Below are 16,575 nucleotides of genomic sequence, written 5' to 3' on the forward strand. Positions count from 1 at the left end.
GCTTTAATTAAGCTCTTCCCAGGGCCCCGTCACTTCGAGCAGCCGAGAGCTTGCGTCTCGCGAATAGATTGCGCTGCCCTGGCAGCCTTTTCCGCCTGCGGCTCTGCCCTGTTTTGTTCAATATTTTAGCGTCTCTCGACGCGGTGTCTTTGCGCTGTTGGTCCAAATTTAAAGACTCCCGTGGTCCCTTCCTCGCCTTGAGCTCCGTCCAAGCGCTGTGGCGCTAACACAAACAAGCAAGCCGCTGCCCACGCTCGCACGCAGAAGATTCCTAGCGCGACGTCTTCTCTGCTAGGCTCGTCAACCACGTGGCAGAAAAATAAAGTAGCAAAAGGGAGAAAAAAGACTTTTAAAAAGGCAATCAAGAAATAAAGATGTAGAAGAAACTGCGGCTCCTCTTTGGGCAGCTCACCGGAACGTCGTAGAGGAAGCTTCTGGTCTTGGCTTTGGGCCCGTGCGAGAGAAAGCATACACCGCAACGCCTACCGGTCTCGGTCGGGCGATAGCTGCCAAGGCCGGCACATAGAGAGGGAAGGGGAAGAATGGTGGAGGGAAGAGGGTGAAGTTGGATCGCATCCTTCAGGAATCCTAGTCGGCAGCCGAGCGTCCGGGCAGCGCATTTATCTGGCCGACACAGCCGGCGGCGCGCTGAAGCCGGGGCCCGTCACTGAAATGGCGCCAGGCAGACCCGCAGCAGACGATAAACAACCGACAATTAAGATGGGTGTACGATACGAGGAACGGTGAATAAAGTTTACTTGTATAAAGCTTGCTTTGCCCATGAGCTTAGAGGTGGACGCTTTTTGGGAGATCTGTTTGCACTAGGTACTCGCAAATTTATTGCGCTGTATATTCATCGCTCTGGTTCGGAAACAGGATGAGGCTTTCTCAATGAACTACAGAACACTCTACCGTAAGCTGCTATGCGAACACGAATGGGTAGCTCGTGCAGGCGATGACCCAGTGATAGGATGGGCCTTGAGTGAGTGTGAATGAGTGAGTGAGTGAGTGATCGGAATGGGCAATTGAGTGAGTGCGCGAATGAGTGAGTGAGTGATCGGACGGGCAATTGAGTGAGTGCGAGAATGGGTGAGTGAGTGATCGGACGGGCAATTGAGTGAGTGCGCGAATGAGTGAGTGAGTGATCGGACGGGCAATAGAGTGAGTGAGTGATCGGGCGGGCAATTGAGTGAGTGCGCGAATGAGTGAGTGAGTGATCAGGCGGGCAATTGAGTGAGTGCGCGAATGAGTGAGTGAGTGATCGGACGGGCAATTAAGTGAGCGAGTGAGTGAGTGATCGGCCGGGCAATGAGTGAGTGCGAGAATAGGTGGGTGAGTGAGTGAGTGAACGGACGGGCAATGAGTGAGTGCGAGAATGAGTGAGTGCGAGAATGAGTGAGTGAGTGATCGGACAGGCAATGAGTGAGTGCGAGAATGAGTGAGTGATCGGACGGGCAATGAGTGAGTGCGAGAATGGGTGGGTGAGTGAGTAAGTGATCTGACGGGCAATGAGTGAGTGCGAGAATGAGTGAATGAGTGAGTGATCTGACGGGCAATGAGTGAGTGCCAGAATGAGTGAGTGAGTGATCGGACGGGCAATGAGTGAGTGCGAGAATGAGTGAGTGACCGAGTGAGTGATCGGACGGCCAATTGGGTGAGTGCGAGAATGAGTGCGTGAGAGGGTGGGAGATAGACTGGTGAATTGATGTGGGTAAGAAAGATTGGGAGAGCGATAAGCGAGTGACATTCTGTTCGCTGTGCAATTAATTTCCAGTCGGCGCAAATGTATGTTTATAATGATGCATATCTCGCGACACAAAGCGACTGGCGTAATTAACATCGCGGGGTCGCACATACGCGCGTTCAGCCAGAACTATGCGGGTCAGCCTATATAAAGCACAGCTCTCAGCTACTAATGTTCGGATGACACCGGTCAGCCTCATTAATTCCGAGGGATGAAAATGGCCCCAAGTACTACAACAACAGCTGCGAATGGCTTCTCGGCAATTTGTAAACAAAACAGCAAGAAAAAAAGTGTATGGGAACGAGTCTGAGTCGGTGCAATCATTTTTTTTTATCACGACCTGTTTTGAACATATGTCGATCGCCGAAGTGCACCATTGATTATGCTACCATCTGGCGTTCTAAATGTGCTGAGTAAAATAGCAACGAACGCAGGTATGAAAGAACGATTATTCTAAAAAAAAAAAATCTGGATGTGTTATCGGCCAGGGTTTTTATAGTTTTTGTTCAAACCGTGTAAATGCGTCGAATAAACGGGGCATTTTGATAACCCGATGCAATAGCTTCGTTAGAGTCGTTAACCGAAATGATGTTTCGTTGAAGTGTAGCTGGTAGTCACTACGGGGATATCTGCAGTCATATAGTCCTTGTGCTTAGCCCTGCCTCATCGGCTAAAGCTGGCAGTTTCCCGCATTGGGGAAATTTTCTTCACGTTTCGCTCTTCCCCTGTGCCTTTCCAGTGTTAACGCCTTCCTTAGCAACTGATGCGCACACTTGGCTACCTAGTTTCCAATTCCCGTCCTGCTTCAGCTCTTATAAGATTTTCGTGTGATTAAGCATAACACGTAGATGTGCAAGATATTTAATCGTGTGGACACCGCATTCGCGCGAAAAGCTGAAGCAATAAGAAGAGATTTGATGGCGTCATATATCAGATGTTTCGTTACCTTATTTCTATTTATACTCGTATTAAGGACAGAAAAGAATTATATAAAAACGATGAGATTTTTACCTCTCAATGATAAATAAACTCATTTTAGGCCATGAGTGAGCGAACGAGTAAAATTTGTGTCGTCGCTTTTGCGAGTAAAAATCATAGTGGTTAACGGAAAATCAGTTTAATTTCCGCTTCCGTTCTAAAAAATTTAAGGCCGATGAGCGAAATTTTGTGCAAGGCTTTCCGGGACACTTTCTCCCTAAACTTTGGAATCGAGGTAGTGTCTGTTAAGTGCAGTCATTGTTGAAGTTTTGAAATAATCACTCACTTTTTATTCCTTTTTCTGCTATTTTACGATATATAAGAAAGGATCGCACACTTAATTTCAGAATTTACATTCTCTCGAACCAAGCTTCATTGCATATTGTTTTAGTTCCTTTAAAAGAAAACGCGCGATCAGAAACACTTTTTTCATTGCAGGACGGGAAAATGTATTGGTCGCATTGAGAGTTCAGTGGGCATCTGGAAATGAAAATCCCTTTAAACGTGGCAGTGTGTGAGAAACCCAGCCAAACACATCAAGGATAGACACGCGAGTAATGCGTACTGCGGAGATCAGTAAACAGGCATCACTCAGCCTAAACTGAAGATTTTAAATAACGAAACCATTCGACTTCGTCACTGAGTCTATCGAAAACATGCGCAACTCGTATTTGAGAATGCATGGAAAAGCAGTGCCCGCGTCCGGTTCGCAGGAACCCTGGCTGTCGTCCCATTTCCGTCCAGTATTTGACTAAACTCCAGAGAAGCCTAAACTTAACAGCAGATATGTTGGTTTTGTATTGTTGCGATGGTCAGAGAGACCTCAGGTCGACACACATGGGAATGTAAATGTGTGAAAAACGTATGTAAAATGCATGTGATGTGTCGGGAGGGTGAAGAACATTGCTTGGAAGAAGCCATGGAAAAAAAAAGAAAACAGCTATGGTATCGATTTAATATGACCCTGCAGTCCCAATCGCCTGCTACGTAACGTTCAGTCATCGTAACTGCGTAAATTAACCCGCAGTCCCCAACTGCACGCCGGCGTTCGTTAGGCTCGTAAAGTTGCGCTGATTCTTTCCTGCCTCATATCAGTGGCGTTGCGCTCGCGGATTTTCTTATAATCATGTAGGGCAGGTCCTAAGCTTTGCCCAAATATGATTTGAGCCTTGTAGGTGGTCCACGAACTGTACATACGAGTCATGGACAGATAAGCACAGCAATCGCCCAGTTCTTGAATAAAATCAGTTACTGAGCTTAGTTCGCACCTGCGTATAAAACCCGTTTTTTAACTCCCTGTCCATTTTGTTCATCGTTCTGTCGAGTTGAGCTCGCCAGGTTAGGAACAATGTAACAATGCATTTGAAAGCGAGTGACAGTGCCTACAGCGTCTTCGCGCCTAACTTTTGTCAGTCTTTGTGCTTCTGTCTAAATGCCAGTGTGCTCCTATCATCATCATCATCGTCATCAGCCTTACTACACCCACTGCAGGGCAAAGGCCTCTCCCATGTCTCTCCAATTAACTCTGTCCTTTGCCAGCTGCATCCACCCTTTGCCTGCAAACTTCTCAATCTCATCCGCCCACCTAACCTTCTGCCGCTCCCTGCTACGCTTACTTTCTCTTGGAATCCACTCCGTTACCCGTAAGGACCATCGGTTATCTTGCCTTCGCATTACATTCCCTGCCCAAGCCCATTTCTTCCTCTTGATTTCGAATAGGATGTCGTTAACCCATGTTAGTTCTCTCACCCACTCTGCTCGCTTCCGGTCTTTTAACGTTACACCTATCATTTTTCTTTCCAATGCTCGCTGCGTTGTCCTTAACTTAAGCTGAACTCTTTTCGTTAGCCTCCACGTTTCTGCGCCGTAGGTGAGTACCGGTAAGATGCAGCTGTTGTACACTTTTCTCTTGAGGGATATTGGTAAACTGCCGCTCATGATCTGCGAGAATTTGCCATATGCGCTCCACCCCATTCTTATCCTTCTAGTTATCTCCCTCTCATGATCCGGATCAGCTGTCACTACCTGCCCTAAGTAGACGTATTCCGGCACAATTTCTAGGCTCTCGCTGCCAATTGTGAACTGTTGTTCCCTTGCTAGGCTCCTATACGGACAAATCTGGGCAAGCCCGGGGCCAAATGAATAAGCCTGTGTTTCGCTTTGCCCTCCGTTCTGTTCGCAGGTGAGCGTGGCGGTCAACGGCAAGGACGTGCTGGGCAGCCCCTTCAAGGTGCCCGTGCAGCCGCACGTCGACGCCACCAAGATCAAGGTGGAGGGCCTCGAACCGAGTACGTTTTACACACCATGTTGGGACTGATGTTGGGACTGATGTTGGGACTCATGTTGGGACTGATGTTGAGACTCATGTAGGGACTCATGTTGGGACTCATTTTGAGACTCATGTTGGGACTGACGTTGGGACTGACGTTGGGACTGACGTTGGGACTGAAGTTGGGACTGAAGTTGGGACTGATGTTGGGACTGATGTTGGGACTGGTGTTGGGACTGATGTTGGGACTGACGTTGAGATTATGGCGGTGGACTAAAACGATGGATTGTTCCAATTCTAGAGCGACGAAATATCATCACGGAACATAGGTTTCCTTCTGATTTATTGTTTTTCAATAACAAATTTGTTTAATCCTGTCCACAATGTCCATTTGCCCTAGTTGTATACAAGGAGGCTACTCAAAACGTTGAGTTGCTTCAAAAGCAGCCACCGCAATATGACACCGATGACTGCATGCCGACCCTTTACTTAGTGCATGAGTAGAGTGCAGCCAACGGTAAATTTCTTGCGCGGATGGCATGCGATGGGCGGTAAATTCTACATATACGCTTCAAGGAATATCAAGGACACCCGAAGAACCGCAATGCTACAATAAAACTCTATCAAGACGTATAAAAGAAAAAGAAAAGCTAGCAATTAATGCATAGCCACCTCACCTCAGCCCAAAATAGGAACAACGAACCCAAATTTAAATACAAAACTTTTCAACGAAGAAATTTGTTTTCCCCTATAATCTCTAGACAAAAAGCAATAACCAGTTTTATGGTCATGAGAGAGAGGCCAGAAGTCTGTTTCTTATAGCCATTTCTGATTTCGCACACATGCCTGTTTTTATTTTCTCCGGCAATAAAGACTTCGAGTGCTGCGAGAACTACAATAAAGAAAAAATAAATATTCGTACAATCCTTATTTTCATAGTTCAAAGCAAGCAGCTTTTAGACTTTCCTGTCTGCACTTCTCTTGCACACAGATGCTCCAGGGTGCGTTGATTATAACAGGAAGTGGAGTCGCCCAGCAGTAATTCGTGGATGCCCAGCTACGTGCGCATACAGCAGCGCCTTCTCCATGTTGCGGCAGAGCAGGCAGACTGCGCGCAAACACCGGACGGAGCGGCACGTTCTCTTGCAAAACATAGGCGGAAGTTAGGACGGCTCGTTGTCGCTGACAGTTTCCTTCTACCGCCCATGCGAGAGACAGCAGGCATGCATCCCTCCATTGTTAGGAGTCAAGCACAATACACGTGCTCTTTTGCGGTCTGTTACGAACGCGTTGGAGAAGAGGGCGCCACCTGTACTCACTCTTTAAAAAAGGCTTCATCTAATTTTAGCGCCCCATAGCTCGAACAAAATTTCGGTCCACTTCAACCCAAAGTTATTGAGAGTCGAGGTATTTAGTATTATAACTATAAGAATCATCATAACTGGTGGTGGTGGTGGCTCATGTGTGCCGAGAAAGAATTCCCAGGGACACCTAATTACATTGTGTGTTGGCTGTACGATAGCACCCGCAGCAGTCGATGCCTATACCGGAAGCGACTGGTGGGGGCTTGTGAGACCAAGGTCGCTCTTTCTCGAGCAGTGCGGAGAAGCAGCTCCGGGAAGCCTCCGTTTTGCACAGATAGCTCTTTGGGAGGCTGTTTTGCACGTTGACCTGCTCTTGCCTTAGCCATTTTCTTCTTTGTCATTAGTCTATACCACCTCACCACATGTTGCGGCTAGCAGGCGGCGGCTTCGAACAAACGAACCTAGTCCGATGACGTCACTTCCTTTCATCCAATCAGCGTTCTCCTGTCTGGTGACGCCGCCGGGTTTTTTCTCCCAGGGTGTTTTAATGCGATTGCATTAAAAAGACGTTTCTTTTTACTAGCCCCCTACACTTCACTTTTAGCTACGTGAAAGCAGTTTCTGGCCGAGTGTAGATGTTCAGCAAGAAAGCCATGCAGGGTTGACCTTGACCTCGTTACCCTCCATCAGGATTTTTGTATTTCCCTCTTACTATTGATGCTATATCCGTTGCGTTGAAGCAGCTTTTTCCTCTTCTTCTCCCTCTTATCTGACGTCCCGCAGCGGTGTTCCTGGAGGCCCCAGCGCAGGTGGTCATCGACGCCCGGGCTGTTGCCCCCAACAGCGACGCCCGCGCCACCTGCACCCTGAACACGCCGTCGGGAAAGAAGATCCCCATCGCCGTGCAGCCCAAGGGGGACGGCACCTACCGCTCCGTCTACATACCGCACGAAGAAGGTGCGTGGCTCGACTGGTCTCGCACACTTCTCGCGTGAACGTTGGGCACCGGCGTTCTCGAGACATACTACGACGTACTGTAGATTATCTTAACTAGAAAGTGAACATTAGGATGTCCAGTCTGCAACTCACAAGACACTCAGGCTGACATTCACCACTTGTTGTGGGATTGCCCGGCACTGAAGCCAACTAGAGTTCGCTACCTGGCAGCAGCGGGTCTCCGCCCAGACAACCCGTCCTCATATATTGATTGGACCAGGGGCCACATCACCGCTCCCTCCTCGCCTTCATTAGATCGGCACATCTTTCCTGCTTTAACACCTTCCCACTCATTTCTTCCTAACTCTCCTTATGCCCTGAGGCAATAAACAACACTATAAAAAAGTGAACATTTCAATTGAGCTGCTAGTCTAGTTGAAGTTTATCTTGTAAGATGAAAGGGGGCATGTTTCCTACAAGAATTTCCTAAATTCTTACACGTCTCAGTTGCCTATGTGTTCAACCCTTCGTTCACTGGAATACGAAAAGGTGTCATCAGAATTCGCCGGGAATGGGCCGCCGCGGTGGCTCAGTGCTTATGGCACTCGGCTGCCGACCCGAAAGACGCGGGTTCGATCCCGGCTGCGGAATTTCGATTGAGGCGAAATTCTAGAGGTCCGTGTACTGCGATGTCAGTGCACGTTGAAGAACCCCGGGTGGCCGAAATTACAGGAGCCCTTCACTACGGCGTCCCTCACAGCCTGAGTCGCTTTGGGACATTAAACCCCATAAACAGTAAACAGAATTCGGCGGGAACAACATCATAGCTCGTGTGCTCAGCAAAGCGACTGAAAAAAAGTAGCCGCGTTTTTCGTCATCTTTGTCATCGCATAAAAAATCTCGAAATGGAAAAAGTAATGTTCTATACTTACGTTATGCTATAGTTATGTTTAAAAACAATGGGAATTTTCTTTTTTACCACTGCATCAAAAATGCCTGAATAGAAGAGTTCCGCCAAAGCACGCGCAAAGAAATTCTGAACAAGCTCGAAAGCAGTGCCGAAGAAGCTGCGCGAAAGTATGCAAGACATTGTGCCTTATGTTCCCGCATACTGCACCCCACTATCTTTCTTAAAAACGGTCCCAAAGCAGTGTTTGCACGAGCGGTTGTTACCAGCCTTCTGGCATTCGTGCACACACTTAAAAGCTAGGATTGCCGCCTTCATTCCCAAGACCACACGTGCGCCCCATCAGGAGACTACACGGATGCTATAATCATGGACGCAGTGGCCAGGAAACCTTTGTAAAAGAGTGTGCATCTCGGTCACCATTGCGCCCGTGTAAGGTGTTGCATCCTGCGTTGTAGGTCACTGCACACCAAAGCCATTACATACCATACCCTGTACCTTGTTGTTAAGTACGAAACCAGTTCCGTCAGTTGTGCCTAATGGTTACTGTGTCCCTCCTCGCCGCACAGGTCCCCACGAAGTGGAGCTAACCTACGATGGCGTGCCCATTCCGGGATCACCGTTCAAGACGATGGCCGTCAAGGGCTGCGACCCGTCCAGGGTCAAGGCGTACGGACCCGGACTCGAGAGGGGCGTCCTCGACCAGGTGAGCCAGCAGGCAGCCGTCTTTACCTCCTAAAGGTTAGCAGGGCCCGCACAGGATTACACTTGACGTGTTCCTCAGCAGCCGGCTCTTCTATTGTAACGACCACTGCTGCGATCGTTATGGAATTTCTTGGGAACATGAGCACTGGGCTGTATACTTTTGATAAAGGCCGTACAGGTCCCTGCATTATGAACGGAACAAATTTTTAACGTTAAATTAGTAACAACTCCATAAGTATATATGCGTGACAAGCACACTTTTTCCTGTTATCTACATAGTTTTCCTCTTGGCTTATAATATCGAAAGTTATTTTTACCTTCAGTACAAAAGTAACGAAAAAATTTGTCTTTTCGTGCAAACTGGTTCTTCCCTTTTATATTGGAGAGACCTTTTCCCGCTACTTACAGCAAGTAGCGTGAAAAAAGAAAGCCCTTATTAGACGGGGTTGTTGGCCTCTTGAAAGTATGCAGTACGCTGTTCAAAGGAGCTGCGGGAGCTCGGCGGAACATTGCGCCCTCACTTGAGAATGCAAAGTTAGCAAATGCTTAATAACTGCCCGCGCGTGTTCGCAGCCTAACCGCTTCACGGTGGAGACCCGCGGCGCGGGACCCGGCGGCCTGGGGCTGGCCATCGAGGGCCCGACGGAGGCCAAGATGACGTGCAAGGACAACCGCGACGGCACCTGCACCGTCGAGTACATCCCCTGCGAGCAGGGCGACTACGACATCGCCGTCCGTTTCGCCGGAAAGGACATCCCCGGTACGGTGACGCCACCACCCCGGGACACGCTGCTAAGCCTCGTCTCTCGATAAACATCTTTCCATGTCCGCACTTGGCAACGTTGCTTCAATGTTGCTGCTTGGCAATATTGGCAACGTTGCATCACGGTTATGATTTGACCATAATAGCATACGAATAGGTAATGTTGTTTTCTAATTATGATTTAAACATTAATAATGATTTCCATCGAAATAGCAACATAATGCTTAGCTTTAACCTTAGACTAATGCTTACCAAGAAACGTTTAAAGTTATTAGTTAAATTTAACTTTATCATACCGTTCCAATGTAACGTGGAAAGCTACTGCGACGTACAGTCTTTGCCAAAAGTAACCAGGCTAAACGGTTTGCTTCTCAGTCGTATATTGAAGCTATTATGCCAGTCCTCAAGCTTTAAATCTCTGTATGATAAGGAGAACCCTTGTCCTCACCTTCCGAGAACTTTTTGATCTTTAGGGAAGCCGTAAGGACTCTAATTCGAATGAGAAGCAAACCATGCAGCCTGGTTACTTTTGGCAAAGGCTGTACATAACAATTTGATAACATTATTTCAATGTTCGATACTAAGTGGCATCCGCTCACCCGACTCCCTGCCGCCCCCTACTACGTTTACGTACACGCGCCAAAAGACGTTCTTTGCTCGATAACACACTGCGAATACCCCTCTCTCCTTTGCCTACGCAGGAAGCCCATTCAGGGTTCCGGTGGACGCTCCCGTGGACCCATCCAAGGTCGTGGCCTACGGCCCGGGCCTGGAGCCGCGCAACTGCCGCGCCAACGTGCCGCAGAAGTTCACCGTTGACGCGCGCAAAGTTGGAAAGGCGCCCATGGCCGTCGAGGTCTCCTCCGAGAAAGGCAAGCGTGGCAGGAAGCAACGCGGACTGAGTGCGCCTGAAGCACGGCCCAGCCGTATTCGGCGAGATGTGGCTTGCGCTGCCAGCAAAGCGGCAAGCGCGAGTGGCGGTCGTAAAATCGTCACTCAAGCTTATTATAGGCTGCAGTGTTCAGGCGTACGTTTTAAGCAAGCTGGCAAAGCGACAGCGGAAATGATGTTCCTGCAATAGAAACGCTGGAAGTATTACAGTCGGACACTTAAAACTAATCCAAGGTTTTCTAACATGTCAGCGATTTTTGTAAAAGTTTCTTTTTTTTACGGCTGGATCACCGTTGACTAGAGAAGATCTGTGTGGTATGATTAAACGAGTTGAGTAAAGCTGACACTTTTCAATATGGTGACAAGATGGAAAGAGAGACAGGGCGAAATTAGTTTGCAATTCCGAGTATGATTAGGATCGGCCGTATCAAATTTTCCAGAATAATTGCATTGATTCTATTCGTATGGCCTAAAAATGGCAATGTCTAATCTCAGCCCACATGAAGGCTAGCCCATATTATTTCACCGCTTCTGTGCGGCCAGTACCACAATATACAACTTCTAATACGGCATATCTTGTAATTTCTGACGAACAATTCATGAACTATGCACGTTTAAATGTTAAAATTTTACGCTTAACGGACCAGCTGCTGGTGCGCACTGAGGAGTAGTCTTTCTTTTAAAATCGCCAATTATAACGTGCCAATGTCCAACGCAATTTTCAATACGACGAGGATTTTTTACGGTCAAGCTTACGCTCTGTTTACGTTTATATCCATCGCGTATTTACTGGCTTTACGCGTGATTATACTGAAACTAGCAGCTCACTCCATAGAAAAATATCGCGCATTTTCTCCCTATAGCCCATACATTGAAAATAAAGCAAGTGCCTAATCACCGGCCCTCGAATTCATAAGGAATGCGCATAGGCTTATTGGAATCCCAACTGGCTAGCGCAACGTGCTGCTGTGTGTTCCGCCTTGCAGGCACAAAGATTGTGAAGTCAGTCTCCGAGACGTCGATGCTTTCGATAAATAAAATCATAACTGAGAAAACAGCAAGGATGAACCCATTTTCGATATATTAGCGGTAGACCATGTTTGATCCGACAACCTGGATAGCGTCGATCATGACAGGTTCGTAGACTACATTATTTTTGTAACGATCGGACAAAAAGGCACACACACTCCAGATAAAGCGGAAATTCAAGAAGCACTAACGTTTTGGCGCTCGTAAGGCTCCCTGTTGACTATGTACTGGATGTAGTAAATATTGTTTTTCAGCTAGAATTGAGCCCAGCAAAGTATACACAGGGTACGGACTATAGTTTGGAAATTACGGCATTAAAAGTATTCAGCTGTACTTTCGGAAGCTGTGTAATTAAATCGCCACTTCCAATCTTCACTCCCTCCAACTTTCCGTTCTTACCTTTACCGTCCCCAGTGTGGCGCATAGAGGCACGTTCCTCCGAACGACCTCGTCATCCTTTAAACCTTTATCCTGATCTTTAAATGGATAACCTTCGCGACGCGCGCACATCCGTGCAGGTCCGGTGCCCCAGAAGCCCACCGTGAAGGACAACAACGACGGCACCTACGACGTGTCCTACGTGCCGCCGCCGGAGAAGAGCGACTGCAACGTGCGCGTCACCTACAACAACAAGGACATCCCCAACAGCCCGTACAAGATGAAGGTGCGACCCACCTGCGAGCCGCAGAACGTCAAGATTGTCGGCCTGGACGACAAGCCCGTGCCCGCCAGCATCCCGCAGGAGTTCACCATCGACGCCCGCGAGGCTGGAGTGGCGCAGCCCGAAGTCACCGTCAAGGTGCGTGTCCTACATGAGCGCTGTTCGTGGAAAAGCATGCGCCTGTACTGTGCACTTTTTTTTTTGATAGCGTTGTTTATTGCCTCTGGGCATAAGGGGGGTTAGGAAGAAAAGAGAAAAGAAAGTAAAAAAAAGTGGATGGGTGTTAAATAAAGCAGGAAAGATGTGCCGATCTAATGAAGGCGAGGAGGGAGCGGTGGTCCAATCAATATATGAGGACGGGTTGTCTGGGTGGAGACCCGCTGCTGCCAGGTGGCGAATTCTAGTTGGCTTCAGTGCCGGGCAATTCCACAACAAGTGGTGAATGTCAGCCTCAGTGTCTTGTGAGTTGCAGACTGGACATCCTAGGCGGGGATATAAGTGGCGAAATTGAGGCCACATCCGATTTACGGCAGGAGTGAGGGCAACTCCGGCCCGAATCCTCCCGAGCACAACCTCCTCTGCACGGGTAAGACCGCGGGGAGGGTTTGTAATTCGTTTGTACTTAACTGCTACTTTGAGAAAAAGCAGTCGTAGCGAAAACCAAGGAGACGGACAAATCCCTTGTTGGAAAGACAAATCCTTGTTGTATACCTTGCTGTATATATAGGGTATGCTAAAACAATATGGTTTATGGGGGTTTAACGTCCTAAAGCGACTCAGGCTATGAGAGACGTTGTAGTGAAGAGCTCCGGAAATTTCGACCACCTGGGGCTCTTTAACGTGCACTGACATCGCACAGTACACGGGCCTCTAGAATCTCGCCTTCATTGAAATTCGACCGCCGCGGCCGGGATCGAACCCGCGTCTTTCGGGCCAGCAGCCGAGCGCCATAACCACCCAGCCACCGCGGTGGCTACTAAAAGAGTAGTAGTGGTAATACAATAATCAGTAGCTAAACCTTTGCTTGGAGCCCGTAATGCTGAAAGGACAAAGCAAACGTCCGCCGCTAGAGCGTTCCGGCTGTTCGTGCAGGGTCCGGACAACGTGCCGCGCAAGGCCCGCGTCGTGGACAACGACGATGGCACATTCCGTTGTGAGTACGTGCTCTCGGACGTCGGCAAGCACCAGGTGACCGTCAAATACGGCGGAAAGGAAGTGCCCGGGTCGCCGGCCACCGTCAACAGCGTGCCCACGGGACAAGCCGACAAGTGCAAGATCAGCGGTGAGCTCCCATCAGTTCGTTGTTACTAAGCAAGGCTCTAGTTTCCGCCCAAATCTATAAAGACACTAAGCGAACGTGGACTCACGAGAAACATTAGTGCAGGCGGTATCACAACGGTTCCTTGCCGCCAGATCCCTCCTGGTCTGCTCCGTGTAGTTACCCATCTGAGCCATCACGCTTGCTTGTTTCTTTTTTTCTGACCTTATTTAGCTACGTTTTTTTTCTGACATTTCACAGTGAGGGACTGCGTAGTTATTATTCGTCGATTATTCTTGTACTCAAGTAAAGTAATCTATTCGCGAATAACGCATTAACCAATAAGTTCACTAATGTCTCTGCCCCAAGTCAGTCGCCATAGAGACGTCTAGCACATTAAGAGCAACAAACACGATTATTACCTCAGATGCACATTCTCGCGTTTGCGTCGGCTGTGTTGGAAGGCCAACTCTTGGGTTAAGATAGTGGGATCCTGTGACTCACTGAAGCTGGACCATACGGAGGCCCATTTGAGTGCCTCCATATGGACCAGTCCAGGAAGTGAGGCAGCGTCGCTGTGTGCGTGCAGAGGAGACCAAGCAGGAGAAGGTGACCATCGGCGAAGAGTACAGCGTGACGGTGAACGCCAAGCAGGCCGGCAAGGGCGCCATCACTTGCACGCTGACCAACGCGGCCGGCGCCGAGCCTGACGTGGACGTCCAGGTGGAGGACAACGGCGACGGCACCTACACCATCTTCTACCGCGTCAAGGAGGCCGGCGAGCACCAGGTCAACATCAAGTTCGGAGGACAGCCCGTGCCCGGCGGAACCTACAAGATCACTGTGAGTGACCCACGACGCACTTTGCATGCATGTCCTGCACGCGTTTTCGTAGACGTTTTTAGCATACCGCGGAGAGGTACTAGCGTAGACGTGTACCGCTTTACCGGACCCCTCCTGCGCACGTGCTGGAGGGGTCCGGTAAACACGTGCAGGAGGGGTCCGGTAAACCGGTATACGTCTCCGATATGCTAAAAACGTGGGTCGCCGTACGGCAAGGGTATCTGCACTGCCCAGGCGGCATGGGCGGACTTATGGTCAACTTCTGGAAGGGGCGGTTGAGGGTGGCGGTCCTACATTCACAATACAATTTCTTAGCTTTACTCCCAGAACAAAAAAGGGGATCAGTATGGTACAAAAGACAATTTATTACTCAGGAGAGAGCATGAATCCTGCTCCCCTCCTTCTTTTATATCTGCCCGTGCTTGGCAGAAGTGTGATTGTTCTACCGCGCAACCAAAAATTACCGTCGCCAGTCACTTGGCTAAAGGAGAAAACGGGACCACATTAGGAACAATGAAAGAAGAGCATTTGACTCTCTGCAAGGCTATGTAAAGGTGTCGGGTACAGCAAAATGGTTCCTTATTTTCAGTGCACTTTGCAGTGAAACAGACAATCAGCACCCGAGCTCTCAATAATTAAATTTAGCGCTCTAACAGTTTTCTTCCAACAGGCTCAGAAGTAAGGATATCCTCCCGGCTTGCTGGATGCGATAAAATCCAGACGTCTGGTTGCGCAGCTGAAGCCTAGTTTTCATGATCTTTCAAGCAGTGGGAATGGGCGTTTTCCAGATTGGTCGTAACCAATAGTTCATGTTGCGATATTCCTTGACACCGAAAATACCGGTATCTCGTTTACGAGCGGTTGCTGCTCATGAAAATAATGCCTTCTCCCATGTGAGGCGCTTTTCTAAAACGCGGCGTAAGAAGTTAATATCAGCAAACCGGAATGCCGTTATCCATGATTATCAAGAGCAAAAGATTGCACTTGGTTGCACTACCTTTATGTGATCCCAAATCCTGCCGCGATGTGGCTGAACAAAGCGCCGTTTGAAATATCCATACCGCTGAAATCTACCACTGCACTTTTTCAATCAGTTACGATTAGGAAGGACCCGTAAATGTCGACAAATTACGATAAACACGCTGAAAAAAAATGTGCAGCATGGACATCAGTTTCCGCAGTGCCAGATACTTGTCTGGTTGCTTCTTATAGGACTGAAGCGTCTATCCCTTTTTCTGCAGCTGGATTAAGAACAGTTCATGTACCACGCTTCAGAAATCATACGCGTGCCTTGCTGCATTGCCCCCCCCCCCCCCCCCCCTTCACCTGTAATGTTAATGGCCAGTCAGGTTTGCACCACCACCACCACCCACCCTTGCTGCACAGGAACGACGTTCCGTAGTACTTGCTTACAAATCTGGATCTGGTTTATGTCGAACGTAAAAATTTCGTCTTATGTACAACCTTTGTCAAAAGTTCATAGTCCACGGGAGTCCGCTTCTAAGCCGTGTGGTCCTCATTTTTGAAGGGGTGAGGAGGAAAGTTCCTCTCACTTCCCGGAGATTTGGAACGCGGAGGTGCAGAACGAACCACCCTGCGTGGCCCAGTTTCAAATCGTCCAGGGTTCTAAGCTTTTGTCGAAGGCTGTGCATTACTATGTGCAGAAGAAGGAGTGGGATCGGCGAATCTCTAGTTCCCCAAAACAGACGGGGCTCTAGTCGAACTCTGCAATATATACGCCCATAGTTCTCAAAAAGGAGCATGGCCGGTTTACCAGAACAAGCTGGCGGTTGAATGCCGCCTGCGTTTTGCTACGTTTAGAGCACATCACAAATTCAGTAGCAAGCGACCCTGTCAGCGCATTAACAACATTGACAAACTGAATCCTCGGTGAAAGACCTTGTTTATAACCAGACTGTCCTCAACACAACGCTGCTTGCTTGCTCTCTGACGTCAGCAGCCGAATTCCTACGGCGAGTATTATTGCGGGAGCCATGCACAACAGCTGCGGAGCAGCAACCGAGCGAGACTACCCTCGGACGCTGAGGTTTCCGCTCCTGGAAACCCATCCGTCATGATTGCTCCCGCTCCGCACGTATTTTCATCCCGAGGCATTCTTTCTGAAAACTGGCGTCCTCTCCTCCTAGTCGAGGCCGCCGGCGGCTCTAAAAGCAGCCACACAAGGTCGTCAGCGCGGTGCGCTTTGACAACGGCGCTCATGCGGTTTGGAAAGCTGCGCAGAACGCAGGGGGGACACGGAGCAGGTCAAAGGCAAAATAGAACCGAG

General features: G+C 48.9%; 1 protein-coding gene across 2 annotated transcripts in view; it reads left to right on the forward strand.

Annotated features, from left to right (window-relative positions):
* cher (filamin A protein cher) overlaps positions 1-16,575 on the forward strand; it is a 103,357-nt gene that overhangs the window by 55,730 nt on the left and 31,052 nt on the right. For both annotated transcript variants that reach the window (XM_077631673.1, XM_077631674.1), the window contains exons 13-20: positions 4,905-5,010; positions 7,079-7,252; positions 8,708-8,844; positions 9,417-9,603; positions 10,308-10,478; positions 12,045-12,325; positions 13,280-13,469; positions 14,035-14,288. In XM_077631673.1, coding sequence (XP_077487799.1) covers positions 4,905-5,010; positions 7,079-7,252; positions 8,708-8,844; positions 9,417-9,603; positions 10,308-10,478; positions 12,045-12,325; positions 13,280-13,469; positions 14,035-14,288 — 1,500 coding nt within the window. The remainder of the gene's footprint in view (positions 1-4,904; positions 5,011-7,078; positions 7,253-8,707; positions 8,845-9,416; positions 9,604-10,307; positions 10,479-12,044; positions 12,326-13,279; positions 13,470-14,034; positions 14,289-16,575) is intronic.

The sequence above is a fragment of the Amblyomma americanum genome, chromosome 7, assembly GCF_052857255.1.
Source record: "Amblyomma americanum isolate KBUSLIRL-KWMA chromosome 7, ASM5285725v1, whole genome shotgun sequence".
In the NCBI taxonomy this organism is placed as follows: domain Eukaryota; kingdom Metazoa; phylum Arthropoda; class Arachnida; order Ixodida; family Ixodidae; genus Amblyomma; species Amblyomma americanum.